This window comes from Mirounga leonina, unplaced genomic scaffold, assembly GCF_011800145.1.
Source record: "Mirounga leonina isolate KUSES-001 unplaced genomic scaffold, KU_Mleo_1.0 Mir_109, whole genome shotgun sequence".
Lineage (NCBI taxonomy): Eukaryota > Metazoa > Chordata > Mammalia > Carnivora > Phocidae > Mirounga > Mirounga leonina.
The window spans coordinates 2,051,548-2,078,109 of record NW_023270244.1 but is presented as its reverse complement, the minus strand read 5'-3'; the positions used below and the strand labels follow the sequence as shown (position 1 = coordinate 2,078,109).

The 26,562-nt window shown below is 41.6% G+C and overlaps 1 protein-coding gene across 2 annotated transcripts in view; it reads left to right on the top strand.

Annotated features, from left to right (window-relative positions):
- LOC118019981 (ankyrin-3) overlaps positions 1-26,562 on the top strand; it is a 331,347-nt gene that overhangs the window by 214,460 nt on the left and 90,325 nt on the right. Inside the window, exons 1-3 of one of the 2 annotated variants that reach the window (XM_035019738.1) lie at positions 15,318-15,902; positions 17,179-17,302; positions 22,258-22,360. In XM_035019738.1, coding sequence (XP_034875629.1) covers positions 15,887-15,902; positions 17,179-17,302; positions 22,258-22,360 — 243 coding nt within the window. In that variant the 5' untranslated portion in view covers positions 15,318-15,886. Of the gene's footprint in view, positions 1-15,317; positions 15,903-17,178; positions 17,303-22,257; positions 22,361-26,562 lie in introns of those variants that run through there. The other variant, XM_035019746.1, reaches the window with a different exon arrangement.

The window sequence follows — 26,562 nt, the reverse complement described above, 5'->3', positions numbered from 1 at the left end:
ATTAAGATGGTTTTGAGGTTATAATAGCCACTTAATTTGACTCCTATTAATACCACTGTCAGCTAATGTTCCTAAACTGCTTACATGAGCGCCAGGAAGCCACGTCTGCCCTGTCACGAATTTACATCGTTCTGTGCTGCATAAATTAGCATTTCTGTATTACTCCAAATCCCCCCCCCCATTTTAATTCTAAAGGGACCCCTACAGTTTTAATGATAGCTTTTACTTCTGACTCATTTGCCTTATAGTCTTGCCAGCACTTTGCTACTTTAGTTGGATTCGGAGCTGCTTGTTTTGGTAAGCCCTTACAGACTGGGGCGAATGTTTATTTCCATGTAACCACAGGGATATTGTGAGTATCTGTCTCAAAAGAACCAGTAAGAGATCATCACACTGGTATCCTAGGGTACTGAGGAGATCAGCAGCTTTTAAAAGCAAATAAAAATGAAAAGTGATATATGCTGCCAGGTTTTCTCAAGAAAGAGAAAGAAGAATGAGTTTGAAATATGGAAAAATATAATTTTAATTCCATATTTTAAAATTGAGTAAATATTAAGGGAATGGTGCTGAGAGTAATCTTTCTTGTCCTTTTCCTTTTTCTTCTTTGTCCTTCTCTTTCTCCTCTTTTTTATGAGAAATTAGTATAGGTAAAAAATGTTTGCATTAATTTCACACACTAAAAAATCAAGAAAACAAATCTAGACAATGTTATGAATTAATGACCTAGGGGAACAATGGAGCCAGGTTACAGAGTAGAACGAAGGCTGAAGTATCAGCAAAGTAGAGTAATAGAAGGAAAGGTGATAAAGCAGCCTTATCTAAGCCACATATTACCTAGGTAGGGGGTAAGCAGAGCTCCGAGAGGACCAGTGTCTTAATGCCCCACTTGTCTTCTTTCCCAGAAAATATGTTGCATACATGTAAAATTAATATACATACAAAATTAATGTTGGTTCTAGTGCCAGTTACATCCTTAGGTTTTGCAATTCAGTTTGCAATTTAAAAGAAAGAAAAGAAAAGATGAAGGGAGGGAAGAAAGAGAAGCAGAGAAAGAAGAGAGAGAGGAAGGAAAAAAAGAAAGAAGAAAATTGAGATTAAGGTTCAATCTGTCTTCTATTTTGAGTCCTCCTCCCAAGAGATTTTAGAGTTGGCTTTGGTTCAATGCTGACTTTAAATTATAAATTCCTATCAAGTATATTTTGTAAAATTTTAAATAATGTATAAAATGTTGTCTTAGCTTGCAGAATTCTAGGTTGGGTTATAGTGACAGATTTAAAGAATGAGAAATGGAATTAAGCCATGGGAAGTAAAAACCAGAAGCAACTCTGTGCAATATGACTCTACTGAACAGGTTTGGGAGACAACTGGGTAAAACTGGGAAGAATTATGTAATTCTCAGCTACTTACAATTTTGATAGGGCTGCAAAATCTCACTCAGGATCAAATGCAAACAATGAATATTAAAAGGAAAAAAAAAGTAAGAGGCTAAGTACACATGTGGTAGAAATAATTATCAGATAGGTAGAGGTTTGAGACATAAGAAAGCAATAAAATTTCATCAGATGTTAGAATGATGTGAGGCATGAGGAGAGTTGTACTCAGTCACCTTCGTGCCAAATTCAGTGCCCAGTGAACTGACTCGGCATCATGTAGCCCATGCTGTCCACTACCCTGATGAGGTAGCAAAGCCCACATAAATGTTGAGTAGCTTGCCCAACTAGGTTAGCGGCAGAGCTGAACAGGAAGACAGATCAGACAGTCTGGGTCTAGATCTTCTCTTTCATTGCTACTCTAACATGATCTGTTTTCTTATCTACAGAACCTAAGAATATATTGTTTTTTAAGCTTTAAAAAAGGGAAAGCTTGGAAAAGGAACAGATCATGGTCTTGGAAATTATCACAAGATAATAATTACCTTTCAATGACCTTGATAAGACTATGGTAGAAATAGTATACTTTCTTCTGACCATCTTGGTAAAACAAATATGCAGACCAAGATGCAAATTCCAGGAAAATAAATATAAACATAATTTAGAATAGATCTTAAGAGCTCAAAGCAAGTAAACGTATCTGAGCCTTCTCAATTTGGAGAGAATAAGTAGAATTTGAATGGCACAATCTAAAACTCAAAAAAGTAGGAGAAATTACTTTGGGAGACATGAAAATGGATATCAAGAAAATTATCATAAAGATGTTCTTTTAGGACCCCTTCTCACAAATGCCTAGGACTATCCTGCTTTCCTAATCCCCTGGGCATGCTAATAAATAAATCAGGCTATTAAGTGTTTAGCTTTATAGATCTGGAAAGAAGCCTTGAAGACTAGCCTGCCCCAGGTGGTCCAAGGGGGTGGTGGTTTTTATGCAGAAATTATTCCTCACCTGAAATGTTATCATTTTGCAAATACCTGTTCAATTATAACATCTAGCCTTTTGCCTGATATTTCTCTGATTACAATTGACCTTTCAAATAGACATTACATAATTGCATGCTTCTCTCAGTGATAAAGTCAAAATGAAATACCAGAAGCAGAGACCCAGAACCTAGCACAGTGCCTGGTACAGAGGAGATCTTCACTATGTGTTTGGGCAGTCACATCGCAGTGGAGGGAGACTCAAGGAAAAGCAAGTTTTATGGGTTTCTGAGAATAGGCAGGATAGAGAAAATTTGCCTGTCATGCCCCTCTTCCTTCCAATAAACACCTTCGTGCCGAGACAGACCTAGACTATGGATTGCATCAACAAACTACTTTATAATGACACTCCTAAGTTGTTTCTATATCTCAAAGAATTTAAAGAAATTATCAGCAAAAGAAAAAGCTCCGTGAACTGGGGCAGAGGCCTTTATTCTAAAACACAGTCCACCCTGTCTTTGGTATCCTATCTTTGGTTTGGGAATTGTTGAGTGATTTTGATCCACACTGTCCACCTACCCAGCACGTACCTGATGTTTCCATCTAGATTCTCACAGACATCTAAACTTATCATGCCCTGGACACCTGCTCCAAACGGAGTCTCTTCCCAGGCTTCTCCATCCTAGTGAGCGGCTCCATCACGCAAGCCAGCCCTGAAGTTATGTGTAAATCTCCCTTTTCTTAGCACTCAGGCCCAGTCCAGCAGCAAGTGCTAGCAATCCTTCCAGAACCCATCTCACGTCCCTCTTCTCTGCCTCCCCACCACCACCGCCCAAGCCAGTCCCACCCGTGGACTCCCTGCCGTTCTCTTGTGGGCCACTGCAAGAGCCTCTGCACTCCGTCCACTTCTTTCCCTGCAGACTCAGATTTATGCACAGCATCCTCAGCAGTCTTTTACAAATATAAATTGGATCATATCATTCCATTTCCCAGCTTAAAACCCTCCAAAGCTTATAGTTACATTTTTTTTTTTTAATTCCTTCATGGTGTTGCCTATAAATAGCTCATTTGTTTTCATTTGTCTGTGATATTCCATTGTCTACCTCTACCAGAAGTAATTTATCCATGCTGCTTGGACATGGAACTGTGGCTCGTTTCCAATTTGGGGCTATTGCAGACAAAGCTGCTACAAGCCTTCTATCTGCCCCAGGTACACGGATGCATGGATTTCTATAGGGTACTCACCGAGGACTGTAGTCACTGGGTTGTAGATTATGCAGAGACAACAGAACTCATCAAAACCGGGTAACACTAAACTAGGATTCTAAAATTAGATAGTGAGGCTATAAAAGAAAAAAAAGGGGGAGGGGCAAGGGGAAGAAAGACATAAAGTAATTACCATGAGGGAGGGAGGAGGAGGCTGTGATTGGGATGGGATGAGGGAGGCTTCTAAGGTGCTGATGTTCTGGTTCTTGACTGGATACTATTTGTTTTGTAACAGTTTGTGAAAATATACTTTTACATTTTCCGTACTCATCTGCATGGTTGCTGTATTTCATGATAGAAGTAGCCACCCTCTCTCAATAATGTGTAGCATAAATACAAAACTAAGATAAAAACCTCCTGAGGCTTTACATCGCACTTGACATAAAAGTCGGACCCTTCCGTGGTCAGTAGGTTCTGTGTGATGTGGCCCTGGCTACCTCTTTTTCGCTGTCCTTTATGTCCACACTTCTTAACTGCATCCTAATACTCATCTCGAGGTACTGGTCATTAATTTCCAAGGGCAACACGTTTTTTCTGTTACAGGCCAATGGTAAGTATTTTCAGATTTTCACACCACGTGGTTCTCCAGCCCAACTACTCAGCCCTGCCTTTGTAACACAATGGCAGCGTGAGACAAGACCTCAACAAATGGGCTTGGCTGTGTGACAGTAATTGATTTAAGGGGCGCCTGGGTGGCTCAGTCAGTCAAGCGTCTGCCTTCGGCTCAGGTCATGATCCCGGTGTCCTGGGATTGAGTCCCACATCAGGCTCCCTGCTCGGTGGGGAGTCTGCTTCTCCCTCTGCCTGTCGCTCCCCCTGTTTATGCTCTCTCTCTCTCTCTGTCAAATAAATAAATAAAATCTTTATTAAAAAACCCAGCAACTTGATTTAAAAAGTTGATGGGAGACGGATTCAGGCCACAGACTGCAGTTTGCCAATTTGTGATTAATTTTGTTCATTTTCTTTTAAAGTAGGCAGTTTGCTCCATGGGAGTGGACCTGTCTTTATCCCCGTCACAACATTTAGGACATATACAGATAGGTCCTCTTCCACAGATGAGTGTATCCATGGGCTTAAATCCACACATTTATTTGTGTCTGTCCCCTGATAAGATTCCATAGAAATGAACATTCAAAACATCATAACAAGGTACTTACCCTTTATTGAGCACTTTCTATGTGCCAGGCATATACATTTGATGCATCATGTCATGTGACCTTCACAGTGATCTCTGAGTTAGAGACATCGGTATGCCCATTTTATTGATGTGGAAAATCAGTTCCAGCAAGGTTAAGGACCTTGATCAAGATTACACAAATCAGCGCAAGGGATTATACACGAATCCCTGCCCTTAACCTCTGCTCTGACATCCCTGATGCCTGGTCATTTAGATACAGTCTCACAACAGTTAGATTATTGCAAATTTTAAATGAGATCATGTATAAAGGGTTTAGCCCAGAGATCCCAGTGACTATTAGTTACAAGACACCTTATCTTGCTGAGTTTTCTCCAAGTAGTTGAGAGAATTATTGGTACTATTATTACTCCAATCCACATTTATTCTTCATCTAAAGCCCTAACTTGAAGTGCTATTAGTTCTGATTTACATTAAGGAATCTGAGGCTCAGTGGGTTTGAGATATTTGTCCAGGTTTACATAGTCAAGGAAAATGGCATTTGAATTAGGTTTTTTGCTCTGACTTTCTACTCAAATGAGATGCGGTAGAGAAGAATAGATAAAAGTGACAAGGAAATTCAGAAGAAGGGGAGATTACTGAAGGCCTCAGGAAGGAAGTATATCAAGGAATAGATAGAATGTGGAGAAGCAGAAATTTGGGGGAAGGTGGAAAGAAGTGTTCCAAATTCAGAAAATGTCAGAGATGGGGCACGTGGTTGGCTCAGTTGGAAGAGCATGCGACTCTTGATTTAGCAGTCGTGAGTTTGAGCCCCACTCCCGGTGGGGTATAAAGGTTACTTAAATAAATAAAACTTCAAAGAGAGAGAGAGAGAGAGACAGAAAAGCAGAGGACCCCGCAGAAGAACTCAGCACACAGGAGCTGGGGAAACTGAGCACCGACCAGAATGGGGACCCCAGGAAAAGGCAAAGGGAGGACAAGAAGCAGTTCTAGAAAACTCCAGGCACATTGACATGTACAGAGGAAGAGGAATGCCAAAGGATATGGGGGGGGGGTGAACAATAGAGGAAGAAAACCAGAAAGAAGAGCGGGTTCTAGCAAAAGCCGGGGAGAATCCCTGACAGGGTCCAGTCAGCCGAGCGTAGGCGATCTGCGGATCCCTGGTGATCTCGGGAAGCCGCCGCATCCGTGACACACTGGATATATAGACACAGAATAGAGCAGTTCTCATGTAGCGTGTGTGTTTTTTTTCCCCAAGAAGCTGTGATAGAATGAGTAGCTAAAGCAGCCGGTGGAAGAAATGGACACACGGATTGTCTTAAGGGACGGCAGGGAATGCAACATGTTTATTGATTAAGGTCAATAAGTGGTTTCTTCATTTGCCCAAAACAAGTCATTGAATATGCTTCCCCCCCCCCCCGACCCCCCATCCTCCAGTTATTTGCGTTCCTGCCCACCTACCTGGAGACTCTGACCTGCTTCGTGTGGAAGTGGGTCCTAATCTGACCACCCCTGACCCTTTCCCTTCACACTGGGACCCCTGCTGCAGAGAGAAGGAAGTGGAACACCAGCACTGGGCATGGATGGGGAAGGGGACGGCAGGGTAGTGCCGAGGGCCAGGAATGAGAGGGGTTGAGAAGCAGGGGAGACGTTACAGATGGGAAGGGGTGGTCTGACCAGCTGGGCCAGAACCACAATGAGGCTAACTGACAACAGAGCCCACCCGTCTTTACCTTGTAAGTGCACATCTTTTAGGTAGAGGTAGGAAATATAAAACAAACCAACAAGCACGTGTTTGTTGCCCTGCACAAGGAAAGGCAGCTTGGGTATAACATTAGAAGGGACCAAATGCTTGCCCACAGAAGCTTGTGAGATCCTGATATTCCTGTACACCCAGGGACAGTGGTCATCTTCTTGCACAAGCTGTCCTTATATGCCTACATAAGGAAGAGCCAAGGCTAACGAGGTCTGGATTGGGGGTTGAAGCTAGACAAAAGTAGCTAACAAAGAATATAGAAGAATTCATTGTCATGACACTACCACCTTGAATTAAGCCACCCAATTTCTCTTTCGGTAAGAACCAACATTTTAGTGCCTGACTTCACAGGGCTAGTCTGTGGCTAGTAATTTATTCATTGTCTAGTCTTCTTTACAAGTGGCATAGATTTTAGATAATGAGAACAGTGTGCGTAACCTTATACTTCTTTCTACCTGGATTCTGTCTCTAGTCTCAGGTGTTCATGTGACCAAGTCAGGGTAATCTGATTTAGATGCCGGAGGGCAATTTCTGGATTAGGGTTAAGGTGTATTGATAAGAATGATAAGAATATGAAAAAGTTACAGCATCTGTCCCAACATTGTCTTTTTCTACCTCTTCACAGGAAGGACACTGAAATCGTTTTCCTTTCTGGGATGAGTTTGTTTATTAACCCAACCAAGATCACAGGGGACATTTTTCATTGCTACATCTGGAAGAGTTCCAAGCCTGAGTCATGCATGCTTATTTAGAAACTATATCTAGCCTGGATTAAGGAGCAGTTTAAAAACTGCGATCCAGTTTTTTTAAAAAGAAGCACATCTAGCCACAAAGACTAGAATAAATGAGAGTAAAGAATCAAATGGACTTTGTTTGCTCTTAAAAAAAAAAAAAAAAAAAACCTAGCCTGAGCAGAAGGAGGCCTTTGTTCTGTGGGAGAACAACAGCTTGCTCGCGTTGGTTATGAGATGTGCAAACTTTGCCAGTCAAGCCTTATTCCTTTTGGCCACTGAGGGGGGCTGGCTCTTAGAAGCACCTAGAGCGAAGGGGAGGGTAGGCAGAGCGTGGGACATGGCCTCCCCCAAGAGGTGCATGCAACCCTTAATAACACATACTTCCTTAGCCTTCTTAAGACCACCGATCTCACCCATGGCTCATCTCTTTTCTCAACTTACCCCGTTGTTCTCATTGAGAAGGAAAGCAAGAAAACATTACATTCCAGAATGTAGTTAGCAAACTGTTTTGAAAGAACCACGACCACTGGCAGAAGGTGCTGGAAAACAAAAGGTTCCTGTGAAGGGCCCGCATCTGCTCCTTCCTGGCTGAGGGAGCTCGCTTCCTTTTTCACCTGGCCCCAGGGCGCGGGGTGGGGGGGGGGTGCGGGCAGCCTCGCCCTGAGCCTCCACACTCCCAGAAGGCCAAGCTGGGCCTCCAGCCTGGCACTGAAGAGCCTTGCTACATGCATGACCTCATGAACTAGATGGTGCAATTCCGTCAGCCACACATCACCTCCCCCTTTTATCAGTCTCTCAGACGGTCACAGGAAACCTTGCTTAACCTGAGCGCTTGCTCCAAACTGCAGTACGTGCAGATCTGGAATCTAAGGAACTTGCCATTGTTATTTGTGCAACTCCAGGGTAGGATCGGACCCTTAGAACAGAAGTCTGAGCGCGTCGGGCTCCTAACATGACCATGCTCCCTCTTCCATCCAGTCCCTGCTCCCTCGCTTTTCCGAGAGTCAGAGTAGCAGGGGATGGAGGGAAAAGACGCATGAGCAAATACTGTTGTGTGGATTCTCTAGGCTGAAAATGTATTGTCTAAACACTAGGGGGGATAGACATCTTTTGACGAATGCTTTGAATTGATGGAAAATGTTTTCAGAGTTATCTGTATTTTTATGTCCCTTATTTGAACCTTCAAAAAATAAAATATGCTGAGTCTTATTTGTCTCATCTCTAAACGGGTTAATTATACCACAAGGAGCTGCTGAGAAGATGAAAAGATATAACATACCAAAGCATTTAGAACAGTGACCAGCACAGAGTAGGTGCTCAATAAACGGCAGCCCTCCCCCCCTTTTTTTTTATCAGACAGAGGCAACTATCAGTGAATCCTGCTTCTGCTATAGATTAGAATTATGGTGGGAGAACATGAGAGGAAGAGGGAGAGCTTTGAGGGTTTGGGTCTTCAGTGATTGTGTGTGTGTGTGCATACTATATATGTATATACATATATATGTATGGATCAAACGAAATGAGTGCATTTTCACCCACTGACGGACATATGTTGCTTGCCACTTGGATGGCAATTGTTATACTATAATCCAACTTCAGAGACCCTATAAACATGGCCCAACATGGCCCTCACTTCCCACAACTCAGTTGCCTATCACTTGAATAAAGCTGGCTGCTTGCTGTTCTCAGAACATTCCCCCTCTTTCCCTCTCGTGCCACGTCCTGTGGCTGGGGACGGCCTACTTCCCACTACCACTCCCCTCGGCCTGTCTTCACTCACGCACCTCCGTTCAACATCTGCCCCACCTCCTCAATCAAAGGTGATGCCCTCTTCCTGGGAGCTCTTGGACACGTCTGTGATTACTCATGCCCATCCTCTGACATGGGTGTGGTGGCAAAGAGCTTGGGCTATCCCAGACTCTACCACCTTCTAGACATGTGATCTTTGAACAATAACTGCACCTCTCTGAATCTGTGTCTTCATCTAGAAAAGGGAAATGAGAGTACCTGCTTCATGGGGTTGAAGAGTAAATGAGATGTGCATATAAAGTGCCCAGCACAGTGTCTCACACATGCAAAGCACTAAGTCAATCATAACCAGCAGGAGACGTAGTACAGTATTTCTATTATTGTTTGTGTCCCGGTCTTTATTGGAGACAAAATGCCTCAAAGGCCATAGTTGGCTTTACTCGTAACAGAGCCTAGTCCAGTGCCCTCCTGTCTCACTGCTCAAAGTGTGGTTTTCGGTCCCCTGGGAGCTCGTTCCACACGCAGAATCTCAGGGCCAGCCTCAGACCTGTGGAGTCAGTGTCTGCAGTTTAACAAGGTTCTCAGATGATACAAACGTGTGCCTGGAAATTTAGAAATACTGCACTCCATTCACTGAATTCCAGTGCTGAAGCAATTTTAATTACTCTTGTAATTCCCAGCAGGAAAATAGATACTTAATTCTCTCAAATCAATACTGCCATTAGATAACTGTCACTTACGTGTAAGAATCCCTTAAACCAGTGCTTATCACAGTGTGTGGTTCTTGGACCCGGAGCAACAGATTCCCTTGGGAACTCGTAGAAATACAGATTTTCAGGGGTTTCTGTTGCATCCTACAGATTGAGAACCACCACTTTAGAACACTGGGGAGCTATTAGAAGTGGCACATAAATAATGTGCATCTCCTTCTTCCCGCCTTGTGATTTTATCCCTCCTGTTCCATCTCTTAAATAGTAAGGTCACATAGCGTAAAGAATTGAGTTTCCTCTCCACGTTTGCCAAATATTTGCTGGTGCACATACATATCCTCACATCTACCTGGCAGACCTGTGTGTGTCAAAATACCTATTCTGGTATGCGGAACACAGCCTATATGACTTATCTGCAGTCATATAAGTATGACTTATACGTATATATAAGCACACATATAAGTATGCAGTCCCTGTATTTGGTTTTGTTTTATTTTGTTAATTTTATTCATTTTTTGAATAGGTGATAGATGCACATGGTATAAAATTCCCAAGGTACAAGAGTTTACTGTGAAAAGTAAGTCTCCCTTCTTCTCCTCACTCCAGTAATATAGTTGCTGCCTCCAAAGGCAATCACTGAATTTTCACTGCACACGTTTATTGAGCACCTACTGTATGCCGGGCACTGTTCTGGGCACTGGATGTGGAACAAAACAGACAAAAACCTCTGCCCTCATGGAGCTTACACTTTGGTTACCAATTTCTTATAGTATTTGTTCAATAACATAACATATTACAGTAGTTAAAAAGTGGGGCTCTGTAGTCAAACCAACTGACTTTGAATCCAGTTTTACCCAATTTCTAAGTGATCGTGGGTTATCTGCCACTCTGAACTAGGTTTTCTTTATATTGAAATGGGGACAATTCTATTTCATAAGGTTGTTACAAGAATTGCATGAAATAATGCTTACAAAGCACCACACAGTGCCTAGAACATAGTAAATGCTCAGTAGATACTAGGGGTGATTATAATGGTGTGCTCTCATGCTACTATTCTATAAGGTAGACTAGACATGCTTAAAGGATTTATTTTCCCAAGTTTTCATTTCTTTTCTTTGCTATGTGGTGGTCAAAACAATCACTTTTTTTCAGAATAAGCACACTAAATCTAAGTTTCGATCATTAACTATTTGTGAGACTATTTGCTGAGTTCTATTAAGAAAGCAAATCCTGGGCGCCTGGGTGGCTCAGTTGGTTAAGCGACTGCCTTCAGCTCAGGTCATGATCCTGGAGTCCCGGGATCGAGTCCCGCATCGGGCTCCCTGCTCAGCGGGGAGTCTGCTTCTCCCTCTGACCCTCCCCCCTCTCATGTGCTCTCTCTCACTCTCTCTCAAATAAATAAATAAAATCTTAAAAAAAAAAAAAAAAGAAAGCAAATCCTAATAAATCACTAGAGTCTAGATCCTCTGTATTCTTTCTAATCTAGCCTTTTTTTAAAATCCCACATGATTTGAAGGTTTTCTACTATTAGTTCATTTGAAGTGTAATGTATTATTAACTGCAACTGCATAATGTTACAAAGTATAATACCTTGGGAAGAAGATTGTGCATTTCATAGCAGAGGAATGAAGCACTTCTGAGCAAAGTTTTAGACCACGTAACTTGGTATAGTTACCTTAAGGAACTTTCTTTATGATTCTTGTCTCCAGACAGAGGGGAAAACAACTTTCAACCCCTAGGAGAGCAACAAAAGTATTCCTCGGTGATGATCTTAAGATGGAAAACAGAAAAAAATGACATGCAAAAAAAGAAAACTCCTAGGGCATGAAGACACTTTTAAATATTAGCCAAGAACTGTTTCCTCTATTCAGCGTAAAAGGGCTGATTAGTGGGCACAATGTAAGATTGCAGGGAAGTTGGGTTAGGTACATTCCGTCACATGATAGGAGGACTAGGAAGAGGGGATAGCTGGAAAACTGAAGTGAAATGCCTCGAACAGCTTTTATTATTGGTGAATGGTGGGATTGAGGTAGACTGGGGTGTTTTGTGTTCTCCTTTAAACATTTTCCAGACACTGGTATTTTATTATCAGAAATGGATTAACAATGAGAACACCAGTGCTCATAATTTTAAGAGGCATAAAGTCAGTACTAAATAGATGAGGCTTCCTCTGGTGGCATTTACCAGGGTAGTCTTCCTGGACTTGGTCTGTGCTATTAGGTAGCACGCTACAGAGCTAACTCTCAATTCACTAGGGATGCATTAAGCAATCAGCATGTGACCTCTTTGGCCTACCTTTGGACCTTGTCATTTCTCATTCCTCTCTGTTTCCACTGCTTACTGCACTGTAATGACACACCTCTAAAATCAGTGGCTTAATTTATTATTATCTCCCATGGTTGTGTGAGTTAACTGGGTTCAGCTGGATTCTTGAGCTCTTTGCTGAGATTACAGTTGGGTAGCAGCTGGGGTGGGAGCAATATGGCAGAATGTTCGATGTGGTATCTTCAGTTATAGGTCTGTCAGCCCCGCAAGGACGGCCCTGAAACAGCTGAGGGCTAGCTGGGCATCTCTCTCTCTCTCTTTCCATGTTCCCTATGGCTTCTTTGACTCTCTTTACAGCATGGTGGTCTCACGGTAGTCACATATCTTACATTGGGATTGGCTTCCCCTAAACTAGTGTTCAAAAGAGAGCCAAGGAGAAACTACAAGGTTTCTTTGAACTAATGAAAAGTCATGCAAAATCACTTTCCCTGCATTTTATTGTTCAAAACTGAACCAGCCCAGATTCAATGAAAGAGACGCGGTTCGTGGTAGGGGTGGGGAGAAAGCTTCTTTAAACGCTAGCTGCCACACCCTCTTCACCACAAAATTCGCAATTTTATCTACAACACAACTGTTATAACACTGCACCAAACACTTCAAGGAAACATAAATCCACACAAGTGCTTCTTAGTAAGTGAAAATGTGTGATTCTTGCTAATATATATATATTTCAACTAAATATATCTGATATTCTATCAGAGTTGTCCATTATCTTTGTTGGCTTATCTATGTTCAGGCCTGTTGGTCCGAAGCTATCACTAATCAAAATATTTTTGGGTTGTAGAATGAATTAGAGGCCATTAACAAGCCGTTCAACACAATTCATGTCATTCCTTTCTAATTTTTGATTAGATTTGTGTTGTACTGTACAAAATTATAGAATATTTTGTTTATTGAAAGGAGAGTGAGTGTGGTCTATTATTATTCATTCAATCCGTCAATCAACAAATACTTATTGAGTACCTAGGAGCCAGGCCTTGCGTTAGGCAGTGGAGAGCAGAGACGGTGTTACAGAATAACACTAACTGTGCTGGTGAAGCCCTTATTCTGTGCATTATTTCATTGAATTCCCTCAAGAGGGCTAAGATTAGAGGCAGAGTTATTATCCCAGGTTCGTAGGGGTGGAAACTGACTCAGAGTAAACAGTGTTCTAAAGGTCACCTAATTAGCAAATGATGAAGCCAGGATTTGAATCCAGAGCACCGACTATGCAAGACTGCCTTAAAGTAATACCATCGCCCGGGTTCCTACTTTCTGAAACCCCTTGTAAGAAATGTTTTCACCATGTCATAAGGCTATTTTAATGAATCTTTGGCCAAATATATTGATAGCTCTCACCCCCATTTCAACTCTGGGCATCTTTTGGTTTCATAGTGACCATTTTGGAAGTCTAAGAAGGATGGGTAAAGAAGAATAGAAACTTAACTTTATTAACAGTTTACTGTATACCAGTCATCAAACTTGGCATGCCAGAGAGTGCTAAGTTGCTGTGGCCTGTAGATGAGCAGAAAATCACAACCACCAGCCTCTTTATTTTTTTTCTCACCCATCCCCCCACCCACCTCCCCTCTGCAACCACCAGTTTGTTCTCTGTATTTAAGAGTCTGGTTTTCTTTGATTTTTGTTTTGTTTTGTTTTGTTTTGTTTTGACTATGCTCTTTAATAAAAGCCATGATGAAATCCAAAAATATTTATGGGGCTGTTGCAATATGCCAGGTTCAGGAAGAATTTGGTTCCTAATCTAGCATGGATCTTACCCTCCAGTGGGAGAGACTAAACAGACGTATTCCCTGGCAATACGCTCTGATAAGGGAAGCCCACACAAAGAACAGTGCACTAACTTAAGATGGTGAGTCCAGGACAGGAGGAATTTTAGAGTCAAAGATTGAAGAGATTACTCAGGTGAAGAAGAGGGATAAAGGTTCCATCAAGAGTGCACGCTATGTAATGGTTCAAAGTCTAAAGAGTTTCGGAATTCTAGGGACTGAAATAATTCTGTATAACAGACGGGCAACAGGTGTGCTGGACTGGCCAGGGAAGGCCTGCCGAGAAGTCAAGAGGAAGGAACCTTTTCATTGCAGTCCTTGTTAGGAAGCTTGACTGAGCGGCAGTCACTGAATGAGGCTTTGCTAAGCAGTTTAGATCTTAAGTGCAGATATGGAAAACAGATTAATGTTTAGTCATTTTTCCATCTTAACCATGACTTCCCCTTCCATTCTTTGCAAAGTTGGAAATTTCTTCTTTTGCTTGGGAATATTTTTCAGTACATTTTCAATACATATTTTTTTTTGCTTGGGAATATTTTTCAATACATAATTCAAGCCATTATAAATGGCTTCCCTTCTATTCCTGCAAATTTACCATGTTGATTACAGTCAGGCTGCTCAAATTAAAGCCCCGGGTCTCCTGTCATCTTACTATTAGATGGGTCATGCATTCATTGAGCTCTGCATTTATCCAGGAAAAACAAATGTGTTCCCCACTTCCTCGGTTCTACAGATTGAAATTTCTGTATCTTTAGAGAACAATCCAGCAGATAGACAAACTCATGGAAAAGTGCTGTAAACCACTTGTTTCAGCAAGACCGTTCAAAGCCCTTTACTTAGTGTCTAGCCTAACTTTCCAGCTAGTCTGAGAAAAAAAGCCATTGAAATCGCCTCTCAAGCGTACCCAGATGGAGGATGCAGAAGTCCTGCTAGTTTTTTCCTCCACTGCCAACACAAACAGGGTGGAGCAGCTCAAAAGGGAGGCCAGGAGTCCCAGAGAGAGGGAAACAGTGTAACAGCAAAGTGACCGAAGCGCCTCCTCTGGGCTGCGTCCTGCCCTCTGCAGCAAAGACCTCTTGGCCCCTGCTTGGGGCGCTCCCCACCGAGCCCTCTCAAGGAGGGAGCACCAGGGAGTTCCTTTGAGGGTGTTAAAGAGCCTAAAGAACTTGTGCCCAAAGTGAAGCAGACATCCACTTGCTTTTTCCAGCTCGTCTCACTTCTGCTCCTTTCTTCCAACTCTTGATAAAAAGCAGTGGGGATTCGTGTATCCTCCAGTGCTGCTCGGAGAGATTCGGGAACCACCGAGGCTCCTTTCGGCCCGCCAGTTTCAGCACCTCGGCTCAAGGGCAGGCCCTCCCTCCTGCTCTTTTTTCCCCCTCCTTCCACCTGACAGGGACCATAAATAACCAGGGCTCCTGGTGTTCGCAGCCGAGAACAAAGTTGAAAGTTTGCCTGGAGCTCCGGGCCACTCCCCTCCTGGGCCACTTCTTTGTTTTCTTCTGTTTTTCCTCTACCTGGGTTGGCTGTTTCTTCATTCATGTTGGAGAAGAGTCACCTCGTAATTAAACGCAGCACCCCGCTCGCTGGCTCTCCCTAGATTTAAGGCTGCCGCGGTTACCCAGTTAGGCACCGGCCATTGGTATCAAATTACCGAAAGTCTACACTGGAGCAGTCCTCATATTTACATACAAATAACTCAAGGGCTTGCATTTATGTCACCATTCGGTCCTGCTAGAGGCTTGCCAGCGGAGTTTTTGGTCCAATCAGAAGGAGCTTTAAAAGGATGTCTGCAGAGTGATCAAAAGGGTCTTCTCAATTAAGGGTAGCCAGGTTTGGCTCTTTTTTATTTTATTTTTTTCTGGTTTGAAATATCGAAAATCTCTGAACTCTGATGAGTTAGAAAACGATGTGTACTTCTTCAACTGCCTGTGAGGACACGAAGATGCTGAGCAGAACCCAGCGGCGGTGGTGAAGTCGGCGAATACAACCCAGGGGTCGGTTTGTTTGGGCTGATTCCGAGGTACATTCTAAATCACTGCTTAAGGAATTCCTGGAAACATCAGGGAAACATTTGATCAGCCCCGCCTGGTGGAAATGGCTTTACCACAGAGTAAGCGCTTTCTTTAAGTCGTACTTGGTGTGTGCTGTGTTTGTTTCAGATGCAGTGAATGTGCAAATAGCCCAGCTGTGAATAGTTACTTAAAATAATCTCTCGGTACTGGGTAGTAGTAGAAAGCAGATCTGTTTATTTTTTATATTTGCAAAAACAGTAGTTGACAGTGTATTTTTAGACTTGATTGGTAGTTTAAAAGCTAAGCTCTTGTGGTTTCCTGGGTTTAAATGAATGGAAATTATAAACGGTACTGAATGAAGGAATTGGAAAATATAGCTGGGACAGATGAATCACTTACCTTTGAGAAAACATAACATCCACGCTTTTGAAATCTCTCTCGGCCAGCCAAACTTGTGTCCAGAAAGGGAAGGAGAGTCATAAAAAGGGGATTAGGTTTGCCTGCTTTGCAGAACTAACTTTTCCACCGACTGTGCTGCATTTTCAAAAGGATGGGAACCGTCCCAGAGGGCAAAAGGCATTTGAAAAACCTGCTCTGTCACTCCTGGAATGTGGTTTTTCCGTGAGGTCATGTTATGCCTATGTAGCTAGTAAAAGTTTTACGGAATTAACTCTTTGTATTGATGGGCAGAGAGCAATTTATATAGTTCTTCTTTCAAAGTGCTGGTCTCTGCCTTTGGACTCTACAGAAGGTAGAGCTCCTTTCCAAGTCACCTTCCAGCCCTGGGGCAGCTGGACCAAGCTGTTCATGTGACAGGTGTAGAAACAGTTCGAAATTGATGTGTTTCAACGTTCTCCAGCGAAGCAGTGAGAGTTCCGGTTAAATGACTTGCTAGTTTCTTACATAAGCCCCAAACTGAAATCTTGTGTGTGAGAAGACATTTAAAAAAAAAGTCCACTCCTTTCCCATGTCTAATTTCCAGAGTAGTAATGGCAAGGTGGCTTTTAGTTTGCAATCCACGTCCATTCGGACAAGCTGCCCTCCTTGTGGTGAGGCGTGGAAAGCTAACTGACAAAAAAGATCCACCTTTCTAGTCAGCCAGGGCTTGAGGGGGGGGGATGAGATCGGGGAAATATTTTAAAATTGGTACTGAATCCCAGGAGCCCTTTCGCTACTTACATTCACTCTTGAAATTATGAACTAACCTCCCCTCCCCTTTTTCCTTCTAAACGTAACACATATTATCTGGGGGTAAGGGAAAGTGAATGAGAACATGGATGATTTGCTGATGACCAAAGGAGTGGTTTTCTCCACAATAGACGCATTTTCGAGAAAGGGAAGCTTCTGATTCTGGCTTGCTTTGTGCACTGGCAGGTGAGGACGCCATGACAGGGGACACGGACAAGTATCTTGGGCCGCAGGACCTTAAGGAGCTGGGTGACGACTCTCTCCCCGCCGAGGGCTACATGGGCTTCAGTCTCGGGGCCCGTTCCGCCAGGTATTTTATCGTTGCTGGTTTTCACAGTTAATTTAATACAACCATGATTTGTCATCAACCAAAGTCATTTTCATGTTTCACATTATCCTGCGATGTGCTCTTTGGATGAGGGTGTGAATTTGGTAGAATGTTCTCACCGCCGGTGTACATGCCCTGCCGTTTTCTTTCGTGGTTTTTCGGTCCTTGATTTCCCGTGATTAACATGTCGAGTGTTGGTTTGTTCCCCCCTTGCAGTCATGTTTCAGGCATGATAGTAGAAGAGCTCACTGACAGAACTGGGAGGGCCAGTGTGGTCTCCGTGTTTCAAAATTAAATTGTGTTCCATAGTGAATGAAAAATCTTATTTTCCAGTAAGTGCGATACAGTTGTATGGATTGCTCACTCTTTTCTCTTCTTCACTGAAAGCATCATTCATGATTGAGACTTAAAAGAGAGCATTTTTGAAAAAAAAATTACATATAGTTTATTAGGATTGTCTGCCAAGTGTTTGGGTATCTCTTCTAAAACTATGCCATTACCTTGTTTACAAGGGATGCGTCAGGAGTGCCACCAGACTTACCCAAAGTCACAGACAGGAATGGTAGCAAATTCAGTCCTTAAAACTGAAGTGTAAAACTTTTGCATGTGAAAAACCTTGGCTCATACTTACCTGACGCTGGCTGAAAGAAACAGGACCTTGTCCAGAATTTGGGGACTTCTTTTCCCTGGTTGGTTTAACAGCATGTTTGCTGACAGTTAAGTTATTTTAAAGCTAATAATTAAGCTTTCTAAGCCAGAGCCCTGAGGACATTTTCCTATAGTTTAAGGATCTGTTGTAAAAAGTTTCATTGTCTAATAGTAAATGGCACTTCCCAGAAAGTAAAGCCTGGGAGTTTATTCTCAGTGTTGTTGATGTGGCCAGTTTAGATACTGAATAGATTTTTCTTCCAGTTTTTTTATTAGTGGCATTTGGAACGTCATGTAACTCCATAGAATTTTTGCTTGATAAGTGTATTTATAAAAGTCCTTAAAAGCTTATTGTAGCAGGTATCATTAATAGGAAGGGGAAAATAACTTTTTAAAAATACATAATGTTTCAGGTAAGCGCGCAGAGCCACAAGCTACAACTGAAAATAGGCAGAATCTCAAAGGATCTCAAGAAAAAATTCTATTTGGAGGCTTAATAGCTTTTGCAATCCATTAACTAGCTGATTCACTTCCTCAGATAATATGTAAAAGCTACATTTTGTGAATCAGTCATTTGTATATAGAAAATTGTAGAAGCTGACATCCAGTGAGAGATGAAACCAGCATATATTGTCTCTTACAGTTTTTCTCAAGACAGTTCTAAGGCTTCCACATTCCTGGTCTTGATTGCACCGTTATGATTTGTTGCTATTATGTGTAACTCATTTTTTTTTTACATTGGCAACTCATGTTATGCTCAGAGGCAAATCTGCAAATAAAATCTATAAAGCCGATATATTTTTTAAAGTATTGTTAGAGTATCACCAAATATAATATTCTGAGTGTAACATTTAAAAGGAATACATTCAGTGTGTAACTCATTCAACCATAACATTTTTTTTCTTTTTTCCCTGTCTGATTTTTTTGCTTTCCACTTCTCCTGTGTTTTTCTAAAAATACTTTAAATTAGCCCCAAGATCAGGTAAGAAGATATGTCCCTTTTACGGTGTTTTCTGCCCTTCCCTGATTCATATTCTCATTTTTATTTTCTTCAGCATTGTGCTGTGCTGTGCTGCAATGTGCTTTTCTTTTTTTTTCCTGCTCAACATTAGAAAATCACTTTTGTAATTCTGAGAAACTTAGGAAGTAACTAAATGTATGACAAGAGATGTGACTAATGCAAAATTGAACACTTAAGGAATTTCTTTCCTTTAACAAAGTTTGTATAGTGCATGATGTAACTGGAGAACTTTCATTGGGTTTGAAGAAAAAGTCTTGATTTGAAAAGCAGTCTGTTTGCTGGTGGCCGTTTTATTTGACTTTGTGCTAGGTACATTAGTATAATTTTAGACTTCTGAGGCATGTGTTTTTCTAACACTTCCTGTATTTAACACTTAGGGTGTACCGATGGCTACAAATAATATAGTTGACCTTAGTTAAAAACAATTTAATGCTTTCCAGATCCCCATGCAAATAATATCTAGTTTTAGTAGCTGAAATGGCTCTGATGTATTAAGGATTCAGAGCTAAGCTTGATGGACATAATGAGCTCCATCTGTCTAATGTAACTTGGTTGGGAACAGTGAGGAGCAGGAACTTAGACATTGTATAAAACGAAGACATCTTTAGGCTTTTCCATTGACAGCACCCAGTTTCTAGGCTCTGTTCTTCAGTTGGCACTCATACAGATGTTAAAAGAAACAGAGGATATTTTTAAAATATTAACAAATCTTAGATAGATTTAAAAACTGAAGTTAAAATGAATAGGTAATAATTTTTTTAAACATTTAAGTGTTTGTTCACATATCCTGTAACGTGGTTCCACCAATGTTAGCATATGCATTGGAAACCAGAATTTCTAAAAATGAATGTGCAGTGCAGAGTGGGGCTTCCCAGTGCCTCCCACACCACATCACTGGGGCAAATGGAACCTTGCTATGAGTGCTAGAAGTTACACTGATGATGTAGCCCCTAGCCACAAAAGACTGTTTAAATTAAAATTAGTAAAAATTAAATAAAATTCATTTCAATTCTTCAGTCACACTAGCCACGCCTCAGGTGTTCAGCGGCCACATGTGGCCAGTGGCCACTGTTTTGGACAGTGCAGATTAAGACATGCCCATCATTGCAGAAGGCTCTATTGGACAGTGTTGAGTTAGAGAGTAGAAAGACAATATCTGCTTTTAGGGGAGTTAGATTGTATTTGAGAGAAGGTAAGGGGCTAGAAACAGGAGTAACAGAAAAAAAAAAAAAATGTTTGCCACTGAAGCAGGAAAAAAAAATGAAGAGTTATATGTCCTGTGACTGGGTCCAGAAGGCCCACCCATGCACATGGCCAGGCACGTGGCTTACTAGGTAACTCCTCTGTGCAGAAATAAGGCTTAGTTCTTTCTGGTTTTGTTTTTGCTTCTCTATCCAGTCTCTAACATTTGTGCCTTACTCATAAGAGTCCGTACATATTTGCTGAATACACTAGAGAACGATGGTTATTTTGAAGTTGAAGATCCCCCCAAGATTCTGGTGGAAGGCAAGGCTCTAATCCTAGAAGAACGCATCTACTCATTTGTGTAGACCCTTAGAATGATTCCTGTAATTCAGGGGCCTCTGTATCTTGTTATAAAAATACCCACCTTGGGTAATCTTTAGTATAGTGAGCAGTGGAGAAAAGAAGTCATTTTGTGCAAAGCAAGAAACCATTTCTTATATACCTTTTTGCTGTTTTCCCTGTCACACACTCACAAGGCAAGGCCAAGGCCTGATTCTATTGGTAAAGATTCAAGCAGCCACATTTAGATCCAGACAGTTTATTGTTTACATGGGCAGTGACGGGTGGCAACTTCCCACTGTCCTTGTCCTCCATATGAGTAAGGACGCCACCGAAACAAAAGGGGCTGTCTACCTACCACAGTAGTTGTGGGATACTGCATTGCTGGGACTGCCGCTAAGAGGTTTCTTGTTCTGCAGCTCTGTTCCAGGGAGGGCAGGGCAGGAAGTGTCAGACCTCCTTCAAAACAAGAGCAATGCAAAGTTACCTTATGACAGCCTATCACGATGGGTGGGATAGGGAGGCAAGACAGACATGACCTCAGAGCAGCTCCTCACAAGTTTGTCCTCTGTTTCTGGAGGATTAATCCCAAGGCGTTCTGCCAAGGCTTGGATTAGCTGCAATCCCAGTATGCATATGTGCAGGCTTCCCAACATCCCTTACTCTATTGTTTTTTAAGTCAAGATGTAATTAACATATAACATGTTAGTTTTAGGTGTACAAAATAATGATCGCCACAATAAGTCACATTAACATCCATCACCACACATAGTTACAAATATTTTTTTTCTTGTGATGAGAACTTTTAACATCTACTCTCTTAAGCAGCGTTTAAATACTCAGTACAATATTATTAGCTAAGTCGCTGTGATGTATACTGCATTCTCAGGACTTACTTATTTTATAACTGGAAGTTCATATCTTTTGAGCATCTTTGCCCACTTCTCCTGCCCTGCCACTCCCTCCCCCCAACTCTCTGTTGGTTTTTAGTTTCGAGGTCAGTGTGTGAGAGGCATTTCAGGACATCAGGGGTCTTGCACTCTGGGAACCTCAGGGGCTGTGTAGAGGATTTAAGAGAGGCTAGAGAGGAGAACAATATAAGGCACAAGGAAGGAAGGAGGAGAGCAAGGAAAGACAAAGTAACCAGGTGTGAAATTTGAATTTTTCAAGGCCAGAAAGATGGCAAAGATCACGCAAGGTCTGTTTGTCATAAGACCTTTTCTACATTTTCCATGAGTCCAGCTGTAAACCCGAGCTCTTACTAGGTTAAACCCATATCTGGTTTCCAGAGACTTATGAACACACCCATTTGCAGCAGTCAGAATTCCATTCAATAGTGCAAGGTGAACAGATATGGACCAGAAATAAAGGAGACTCTAACATACGGTCTTACCATAGAAAACTCTCTCCAATTATCAGATTATAGAGAGTCATCTGGTTCTTCTCAATTGCCATGTTGGTTCAGCTGTCATGTTGAAACATCCAAAGTTTTCATGCATTTCATATTCTCACAGATTTAACACCATTTGGCCTAATTTTAAACAAAATCTGATCATGAGATTGTCCAAGCTGAAGAGATTTCCTCAAATATAAAGGATTTTATTTTTGATGATGTCTTTTCGAGAACGACTTCTGTTGATATTTTTAGCCATCTTGCCTGTTTTCAAAGTTGCATGCATTAATTTTATTTTATTCATCTCATCATCATCCACCACTCTTGAATGGTTAACTGTAAATACAACAGCCTCCGCTCCTTCAGTTCGGATAGGTCGTACACCTTGAACAGAAGCTCCTACGCACGGGACAGCATGATGATTGAAGAACTCCTCGTACCATCCAAAGAGCAGGTATGTGTTCTCCTTCAAATATTCTTGGATTGTTGAATTTCCGTTGCTATGATTGAATCGAGCTCTTTGTCCCGTGATAAAAACGGTATTTCTACATGTTTGATTTTGCATTCATAAATCTTCCTGTACTGCCATGGACACAGGAAAAAATCACTGGTTAAAAAAAAAAAAGAAAAAAAATCAATTGTGCCATATACAGAAATAGCCTGCTTGTCTGCAGGTGAATCCCTAATGGCCCACAGAGAGGAACTCAAAGTCCTAGCAAAGACATGGGTCACTTTCTCACTTCAAGGTCAAATCTATTTCAGTTTTTTAAAAGAATTAATAATAATTGGTAGCTAACATTGCTGACATCATCCACATGAGTGTTTGATTTTCCTGAACATACTGGGTGCATGTTGGAATTTGCTAGAATTGTTTTAGCATGTAGTTAAAGATGATATTGGTCAGGTTTTTGATCCCTTAGCATCAAAGCTACCTGTGATGGGCCTTCTCAAGACGTGATAGTATTTTGTTTTCTACCAGAATCTCTGCTGGTGTTCATGCCATTTCTTCTTTTCAGTAATTGTGGTTGAAAAGATACTGGTTTAATGCAAGAAGTTCCAGCAACATAGTCCTGCTTCATGTGGGCTCAGGGTGGTTCATTCTTCTAGACACACACAGTACCTGGTTTTAAATGCGCACAGTCATGATCTAATGATGGATGAAACTCTTTGGGCCATAAAACTAATTTCGAAGGTGGCTTATCATATTTAACCAATGTCAATAGTGGGTGAAATTATGCTAGACTTATTCAGTGAACAATGAAGGTAAATTAGAGCAGATGAGTAAGTGATAGGAACAGTATCACCAAGTTAGAGGTTTAATAAGCAACCGGTAGTCAGATTTTTGGGACTCCTCTGTGTTTAGAGATGCTGACTTCCAGACATACAGATGTACATTGTACTTCACAAGAACCTACAATAAATATTTTATTACTCTACACTCTCTAGAACATTCTTCACAAGCAGATTTTACAGAGGTGAATACAGTGGCTGTTCAAGTGTTTGGTCAGACATAAGCACCCTTTGTAGAATAATTACAGGCATGATAGCATGTCAGGGTTAAGTGGGTGTTGGCACAAGAGAAAGCACTTGTCTCCACTAATGAAGCTAAGCTCTTGGGTATAAGGTGTTGCCCAGGTATTGGTTGAGATGTTCTGAGGAGCTGTCTCTTGGTTGGCTGTGGTCATTATCCTGGTCGGGTAATCCTGATCTCCTCACGTTCCCAATTAAAAGGAGGTGTTATTCGATATATGGATGACACAAGTGTAGACATGCCTTATTCTCCAGGCCTAAGGAAACCCCACAAAACTTACAAAATCGCAGGTGATAGGCACTTCCTTGGGTATCAGTAACACTTTGGTCATATACAAAACGTGCCTAGTTCTAGAATGGGATCTCAAGTGCTTGATTGAACCTAATTATGGTTTATATTTCTGAATATATATTTACTTTGGGACAAGGGTCTGAAATTGGGACCACCACCGGCACCATAAGCTCACCATCACCGCCACCATCACTACCACTCCCACGGCCATAGTTATACTACCTTTCGATTTCTACCTGTCAACCTTAAAACAGAAGGGTTTGCCATGCCACAAGGCTGCAAACAGGCTTCCGAGGCTTCTCACACCATCATTATCTGTTAGCTGCTGCAGAGACCCACTTACTCAGGTGGGCGGGAAGGGGCAGCTTTAATCAGAATGAAGGATTTGTGAAAAGAAAGAAAGGGTAAGGAGAACTTTAGAGGTAAAACTGATGTTCTTTCATTGAGTTTGTGGCCGCTTGAATTTGAAAAACACCTCTGTGGCTGTCACAAATAGCTCTGTAGTGTAGTCAGGGGAAAGAAGAGCTTAGGACATCTCGAAACCTTTACAAATAAATCTTTAAGTTGATAACTGCAGAGGTGGGAAGTTGCTTTCTTCAGTGACCACAGAGAATCCCATGGTCTGCCAGGTATTCCTTGTGGAACTAGCATGTTTAATGAACACATACACTGTTCATGGCCATACAACTTCATGATAAATTCACCAGAGATTTGAAAAAAATGTATGAACAACATAAAGACATCTTAGGGACAATTGAGGACACTTGAAAATGTACTGGCTAGGGCGCCTGGGTGGCTCAGTTGGTTAAGCAACTGCCTTCGGCTCAGGTCATGATTCCAGGGTCCTGGGATCGAGTCCCACATCGGGCTCCCCCTGCTCTGCGGGGAGCCTGCTTCTCCCTCTGCCTCTGCCTGCCACTCCCCCTGCTTGTGCTCTCTCTCTCTCTGTCAAATAAATAAATAAAATCTTTAAAAAAAAAAAGAAAAAGAAAATGTACTGGCTATATTGTTAGGAAATTATTGTTAGCTCTGTTAATAGTGACAACGTTATTAAAGCTATATAGGGAAATATCTCCATTCCGGGGGTATGCATGCTGCACTTTTCAGCAATGAAGTAATCATTAAGTCAGCTCTTTATTTTCAAATGGTTCAGCCAAAAGAAGTGTGTGTGGAGAGAGAGCTCATGCGAGCATAAATATGGCAAAATGTTAATTTTTTAAAAAGAACTTATTTATGTGAGAGAGAGAGAGCACACATAAGCATGGGGGAGGGGCAAAGGGAGAGGCGGGGAAGCAGACTCCCTGCTGAGCAGGGAGCCTGATTCAGGACTCGATCCCAGGACCCCGGGATCATGACCTGAGCTGAAGGCAGATGGTCAACCAACTGAGCCACCCAGGCACCCCAAAATGTTAATGTTGAATCTAGGAGAAATGTATATGGGTATTTCTTATACAGTTTTTTCCACATCATTGTTTGAACTCTTTCAAAATAAAAACTTGGAAGAAAGGGGAAAACAAACTCCAAAAGAGGTATGTTGACTTCTTTAGTCTCTAGTATCTCATTTATTACAGAAGAGGGAAGAGACTAATTCCTCAGAAGAGAGGCTTTACGAGGGAAGGAACTAGTTACACTCTGCAAGACTAATGAGAAGCATTTACTTCTCAGTATGCTTCATATAAAGCACAGACTTTATATTAGAATTAAGTGGCAAACATTATTAGTTTATATCCATCATGCCTCTAAATCTGTATCTATAAACTTGAAAACGGAGTTCCTCCACAGTATTGATTTTGTCTAAAAGCATGCAAGAAGCCTTAAATATTTAGAGTTCTTAAGGCAATGATACATGACTTACTGTCAGATTTAAAACTGCCCCATCATTGCCTAGTTAAAGTTGTGTTGACACATGAAGGGGGAAAATGAATAAAAATGAACTCTCCACGTGCAGCTCGTTTTCAGCAAGAGGCGACCTCACCAGTACAAAGCATAGTTAGTTGCCTCTTTATTATCGTGCTGCTGATTAATCAGTTTGCACATTAACGGCAGTTGAAGTACAGTTGAGGCTCAGGATAATTAGCACAGGCCTGCTGCTCCCATATTCCTAAGAACCTAAGCTGTTGAAGGAGGGTATGGAGGCCAGAGCTGGGAATGGAGTTGGGAGAAGTGAGCCCATCATCATGGCCTGCTGAGCCTTAATCATGAGCAGTCTGTAAATCACTTAATCCCCCCTTGGATAATCAAGAGTGGACTCTTATTACTGTGAGATTGGGTTATCCATGAACTCCCTATACTTTTACCTTCCCTGTACCTTGTAATCAAGGGTCACCTGTAGATATGCCTCTGAAAATATATATGTAAATAAATCATGCCTTGCATTTGTCAGGTTTTATTATTTAAGGCAGTGACTCTCAGCTCTGACTGCTCATGAGAATCATCTTAAAGAATTTTTAAAACACTTTTGCTCACCATATGATTTCACTCATATGTGGAATTTAAGAAACAAAACAAAGGAAGAGAGAGAGACAAACCAAGAAACAGACTCTTAACTAAAGAGAACAACCTGATGGTTATCAGAGGGGAGGTGGATGGGGGATGGGTTAAGTAGGGATTAAGGAGTGCGCTGTCAGGTGATGAACACTGGGTGATGTATGGCAGTATTGAATCATTATAACATACACCTGAAACTCATATGGCTGTATTTTAAGTAACTGGAATTAGAAAAGAAACTTTAAAAAAAATTGCTCAGCGGCTGGGATGGTCTAGGCATAGAATTTTTTAACACACCCGGAACTGAAAACCACTGATTCCTAGTCAGAATTCTTTTTTTTTTTTAA